Source organism: Salmo salar, chromosome ssa03 (genome assembly GCF_905237065.1).
Source record: "Salmo salar chromosome ssa03, Ssal_v3.1, whole genome shotgun sequence".
In the NCBI taxonomy this organism is placed as follows: domain Eukaryota; kingdom Metazoa; phylum Chordata; class Actinopteri; order Salmoniformes; family Salmonidae; genus Salmo; species Salmo salar.
The window spans coordinates 104,040,870-104,047,441 of record NC_059444.1 but is presented as its reverse complement, the minus strand read 5'-3'; the positions used below and the strand labels follow the sequence as shown (position 1 = coordinate 104,047,441).

At 44.6% G+C, this 6,572-nt stretch overlaps 1 protein-coding gene across 1 annotated transcript in view; it reads right to left on the bottom strand.

Annotated features, from left to right (window-relative positions):
- Positions 1-6,346, bottom strand: part of LOC123741799 (tripartite motif-containing protein 16-like) — a 9,564-nt gene extending 3,218 nt beyond the window's left edge. The window contains exons 1-2 of the mRNA XM_045716007.1: positions 5,750-6,346; positions 5,222-5,317 (exon numbers count right to left, since the gene is read on the bottom strand). Of these exons, the coding sequence (XP_045571963.1) occupies positions 5,222-5,317; positions 5,750-6,346 (693 nt within the window). The remainder of the gene's footprint in view (positions 1-5,221; positions 5,318-5,749) is intronic.
- Between the last annotated feature and the right edge of the window lie 226 nt (positions 6,347-6,572).

The window sequence follows — 6,572 nt, the reverse complement described above, 5'->3', positions numbered from 1 at the left end:
AATAAAGGTCTCATTAAAAAGTCTGGCAATAACTTAACTTTTCATTATTTAGACAGACTCCTTTAAATAATAAATATAATAAAATAACAAAAAAACAGTTAAATGGTAAGTACTATACATAGGTTTTATTTAAAAAATAACAATAGAACCTATTTAGTACTATAATGGTATTTACTAACATAATATTATTACTATAATAGTTTCTAAAGGGGTTCTAGGCTACCCTACCCTAGAATTAGGGTTCAGGATAAAACAGGTTATACGTAGGGTTAGAGTTTCTGTACAGCACTTTGTGACATCTGCTGATGTAAAAAGGTCTTTATAAATACATGAGATTGATTGTTAGGTTCAGGGTATTTAAAGAGATAAACTGTATGGGTTTATATCTCTCTTGCTCCTCCCTGTGGTCTTCTGTGGGAACTACATACCTCATTCACCACACTTGATAGGCTCATAATCTGAGGTAGCAACTGAGTCAGAGCTACAAATCAATGATCTCCACCTATCCATTAGGTTTACAACTCAGTGAACCTGCGCAGCATTCTCTCTATTTGATGTCTACGAACCAACAGATTTCAACGATTATCATATTACCCAGCAGCCATTTAGAAACAAATAAAATAAGGTTAGTTAATAATCAGTTACCTGAGGTAAACCTACAAGGATAGTTAATAATAAGTTACCTGAGGTAAACCTAAAAGGTTAACTCGGGCTGGAAGAGAATTACTTCAAAACCACAGCAAACAGCTGGGACATATAGTAATATTATATATATATAATATTATATCACTGGGCTCCTGTGTGCTAACAAACCCTGTGTACCACCCCTCCCCTGTTTAACCTTGAATTTCGTTCAGAAAAACACTTCCACATTTAGCAAAACGAACCAACTCTTTACGGATCTGTTCGGTGGTAATAAACGGAGGCAGATTAGACACCACTACTCTTGTCGAAATCAGCACCAACACAACCCCTCACATAAATCATACTGGTAACTAGCCGGGTAACAAGACTCACCTTTTACATTACCACAACCACCGCCTTGTTCATTCTGGATACAGAGTGTATATGTTCCTCTCCCACCTGTTCACCGACCAGGATCAATAATTCCTCCACACCATTCTCCACAACGCACCTGAAGAGACAGCGTTTCTTCTCCACTCGGTTGAGGACATCAAACTACCGTACTCCCCCCTCAACTCTAACCGATAAACAGCGGAAACCGATAAACAAACCCTCCCACCATGACAAAATACATTTGGAAAATAGGCAAAAGAATAGCTGCACTCTTCACGAACGACAAAACCTCACGTTACCAACTTCTTCTTCTTCTATGGTATAATGGCGGTCCTCAAACCAACGTTAAAGGAGCATGGCGCCTCCTACTGTGCTGGAGTGTGTTCAATCACGGTTTACACCATTTCTAAATCCTCCTACCTAACTCGGTACTTCTGAGAAAATAAAAAAATAAAAATAAAAAAGATCCCTACTAACGTCTAATAGACCCTCCCCCATCCCCCAAATCCCTTCCAAACCCCCATCCAACCCCGTCCAACCTCAATGACCCTACACTTCAATCTTTCCCTCTCTTCAACATCCTTACAACAATATAACAACACATGCTGCACCGTTTCATTGACAATACCCTCCAGACACAAACCATTCACATGCTGCCAACCAGATGGAAGGACCAGTTCAATGTACAATGTCCTAAACACAATCGAGGAAACACCACCTCTTCCTTCCTAATCTGACCTTTGAACCTTGGTCCACCGACCTTTCTTTGGAGGGCATATAAATGCCGTCCCTTGTGCTCAGAGTCCCATCTCTTCTGCCACACATCTATCAAAATGGCTCTGATCTCACATTTGTCCTCACCTCTACCCAGTGGAACATTAATATATATTATATCTTGTTTTAAAGTTATTTTAGCTAACTAGTCTACAATTTCATTCCATTCCACACCCGAATGTGCTGGGACCCAGCAGAATCTCACTACTAGACCCATTCTCTCAATTCTCCATAATAACATTAATACCTCCAATAGTAGGTCACTCCTAATAGATTTACCAGATGATAAACTATTCAATACAGACAGAGAATCTGAGGATACTATAACTCTAACAGGTTGTACGTCCTCCACCCACTGGAGGACAACTATTATCACCAACAGTTCAACTGAGTACACTGACAGTTCATCTGTTAGTCTTCTACATATCCGCACATCACATTCAGGAAGGTAAACACCTGCTCCTGTGGGCCCACTATCTGGGCCCTTGGATCCATCTGTGAAAAGAGGTAAAAAAAGCATAACAACTTCTACCAATGTAATTGTCAACCAGTTTCCCTTTATCACTGACTTCTGACCCAATCTTTCCTTTTGTCTACCAAGGTTAGATCAACAACAGGATCTGGGAGTAACCATGGAGGAACATCCCCTATCACCACAGAAAGGGCCAACCTCCAACTCCCTGAAACTACTCTCATCAGCAAGCTTTCCAACTGTCCAACCAAAACCACTGCCTTGTCTACTAGTATATTCCCAACAGTCATCTAGAACAGTAGCAGTGGGATGCTCAACCTCACAGCCTTTCAACCCAATAAGCTAATGACAATTTATTACGTCGTATATCCAAAGGCATCTCACCTGCCTCAACTGGACTATAATATAAATCCATGATATTATGGGATACAAAATGGGAAAAGGGGAAATTATGATAATACTAAAAAACACCCGTCTAACTAACCCTACACTCATTAAAACCCACTACCCCATTCCACTACTTTGACCCTATCTGCTCCTGCACCAGGCCAACTAACCCTACACTCATTAAAACCCACTACCCCATTCCACTACTTTGACCCTATCTGCTCCTGCACCAGGCCAACTAACCCTACACTCATTAAAACCCACTACCCCATTCCACTACTTTGACCCTATCTGCTCCTGCACCAGGCCAACTAACCCTACACTCATTAAAACCCACTACCCCATTGCACTACTTTGACCCTATCTGCTCCTGCACCAGGCCAACTAACCCTACACTCATTAAAACCCACTACCCCCATTCCACTACTTTGACCATATCTGCTCCTGCACCAGGCCAACTCACCCTACACTCATTAAAACCCACTACCCCATTCCACTACTTTGACCCTATCTGCTCCTGCACCATGCCAACTAACCCTACACTCATTAAAACCCACTACCCCATTCCACTACTTTGACCCTATCTGCTCCTGCACCAGGCCAACTAACCCTACACTCATTAAAACCCACTACCCCATTCCACTACTTTGACCCTATCTGCTCCTGCACCATGCCAACTAACCCTACACTCATTAAAACCCACTACCCCATTCCACTACTTTGACCCTATCTGCTCCTGCACCATGCCAACTAACCCTACACTCATTAAAACCCACTACCCCATTCCACTACTTTGACCCTATCTGCTCCTGCACCAGGTCAACTAACCTACACTCATTAAAACCCACTACCCCATTCCACTACTTTGACCCTATCTGCTCCTGCACCAGGCCAACTAACCCTACACTCATTAAAACCCACTACCCACATTCCACTACTTTGACCCTATCTGCTCCTGCACCAGGCCAACTAACCCTACACTCATTAAAACCCACTACCCCCATTCCACTACTTTGACCCTATCTGCTCCTGCACCAGGCCAACTAACCCTACACTCATTAAAACCCACTACCCCCATTCCACTACTTTGACCCTATCTGCTCCTGCACCAGGCCAACTAACCCTACACTCATTAAAACCCACTACCCCATTCCACTACTTTGACCCTATCTGCTCCTGCACCAGGCCAACTAACCCTACACTCATTAAAACCCACTACCCCATTGCACTACTTTGACCCTATCTGCTCCTGCACCAGGCCAACTAACCCTACACTCATTAAAACCCACTACCCCATTCCACTACTTTGACCCTATCTGCTCCTGCACCAGGCCAACTAACCCTACACTCATTAAAACCCACTACCCCATTGCACTACTTTGACCCTATCTGCTCCTGCACCAGGCCAACTAACCCTACACTCATTAAAACCCACTACCCCCATTCCACTACTTTGACCCTATCTGCTCCTGCACCAGGCCAACTAACCCTACACTCATTAAAACCCACTACCCCATTCCACTACTTTGACCCTATCTGCTCCTGCACCAGGCCAACTAACCCTACACTCATTAAAACCCACTACCCCATTCCACTACTTTGACCCTATCTGCTCCTGCACCAGGCCAACTAACCCTACACTCATTAAAACCCACTACCCCATTCCACTACTTTGACCCTATCTGCTCCTGCACCAGGCCAACTAACCCTACACTCATTAAAACCCACTACCCCATTCCACTACTTTGACCCTATCTGCTCCTGCACCAGGCCAACTAACCCTACACTCATTAAAACCCACTACCCCATTCCACTACTTTGACCCTATCTGCTCCTGCACCAGGCCAACTAACCCTACACTCATTAAAACCCACTACCCCATTCCACTACTTTGACCCTATCTGCTCCTGCACCAGGCCAACTAACCCTACACTCATTAAAACCCACTACCCCATTCCACTACTTTGACCCTATCTGCTCCTGCACCAGGCCAACTAACCCTACACTCATTAAAACCCACTACCCCATTCCACTACTTTGACCCTATCTGCTCCTGCACCAGGCCAACTAACCCTACACTCATTAAAACCCACTACCCCATTCCACTACTTTGACCCTATCTGCTCCTGCACCAGGCCAACGACCTGGGAGGACGGGACACCACCACTCAACACACCCTGGAACTCTTCTGAAGTCAAATCTAGTATGACCAAATACTTCTCTGCAGCTGCCACCAAAACATTTTTTTTTCTGTGATTTACATTCCATTTCTGCGGTACAGTTGATAACCATTTGCTATGAACACTAAGAAGCCAACCTTACTGAAGCATATATCACTGGTTGGCCCATCCCTCTGTGCTGTCACAGATCTACTACTCACAGGGATCCTCTCAGGATCCTTCAGCCTTGACCCATCCTCCTCTACTTTCTTCACTGCCTCAGCAGTGACAACCTGTTCCCAACAGTGGGGTCAGTGGGATTGGATAGGGGCCCCTCTACCTCTCTCTCTCTCTCTCTCTGACTGGAGGAGACAGGTGAAATGGTGTGTCTCCTCTGGTCAACAATACTCACCTTGAGAGACTCCACAGCCTGTTGGAGCTCCTTCAGCTCCTTCTCTCTCTCCTGGAATTTCTGCTGGACCTTCTGCTGACTCATCCCCAGCTGCCTCTGTGGAGAATCTCTCTTCAATGAGCTATCAAGCTTTATTAGTCCAGTAGATCAATAGTACAGTAATGTGACATAGGGCCCATAGAGAGGAAGGTCTAAAAAATGGATGGTCCATTTACTAAATGATATTTATTTGTTGCTATGTGAATGATTATAGTTTTTATGGTAGGACTACATGTATCAACAGGTTGAGACTGAACTTTGGACTCATAAAAGGGCATTCAGAATGATAATAGTGTTTGACATTATAAAATGGTGATACATCTGGAGAATCTGGGTTAACATATCAATATACTCAAGGTTTGTGTTCGTATTTGTTCTGCTGAGGATTCATTTCATTTCAATGATCTCATATTCAAACAGCCTTAGTTCCTACTGTATCTTTAATTCTTTGTTTATCAGACAGTCACCAACAAGTTGTTCTGGTCTTACCTGTTTCTCAGTCCTCTCTGCTGCAGCTGACACTGTATCATGGCCTTTATGCTCATCCATTGTACACTGATAACAGATACACTGCTGATCGGTACGACAGTAAACCTCCAGCAGTTTGTCATGATGAGAGCAGATCTTCTCCTGTAGTTGTGCGGTGGCTTTGACCAGCTTGTGCCTCTTCAAAGCAGGAGATTCGTAGTGAGATTGGAGGTGAGTCTCACAGTAAGAGGCCAGACACGCCAGACAGGACATGAGTGCTTTCTGCTTTCTGGTCCCAGTGCAGACATCACACGCCACATCTCTAGGTCCAGCATAGCACAGAGCAGGAGGGGGAGCAGCCTGGAGTCCTGTCTTCTTCAGTTTCTCCACCAGCTCAGCCAACATGTTATTTTTACTCAGATTAGGCCTTGGACTGAAGGTCTGTCTGCACTGAGGACAGCTATAGACCCCTTTCAGAACATCCTGATCCCAGCAGCCCTCAATACAGCTCCTACAGTAACTGTGTCCACAGGGGATGGCGACTGGTTCCTTCAGTAGATCCAGACAGACAGAACAACAGAACTGGTCCTGGTCCAGCAGAACTCCCTGTTGAGCCATTTGGACGGTTGTTCACTCTCACACAGACAGACGAGACAGAGACTCAGATCAGTTTCGTTTCCTCAGAAGAGAGTTTGTGGGAGGGGGAGGGATTTCCTGGTTCTGCCAGAGGGGTGGGGTTAGAGGGAGGGAGGGGTTAGAGGAATGCAGGAAGAGAGAGAGGAACTGCATGCAACATCAAGAGGGAGACAAATAGTTTTGTTCCAATGTTAGAGCCTTTAACATG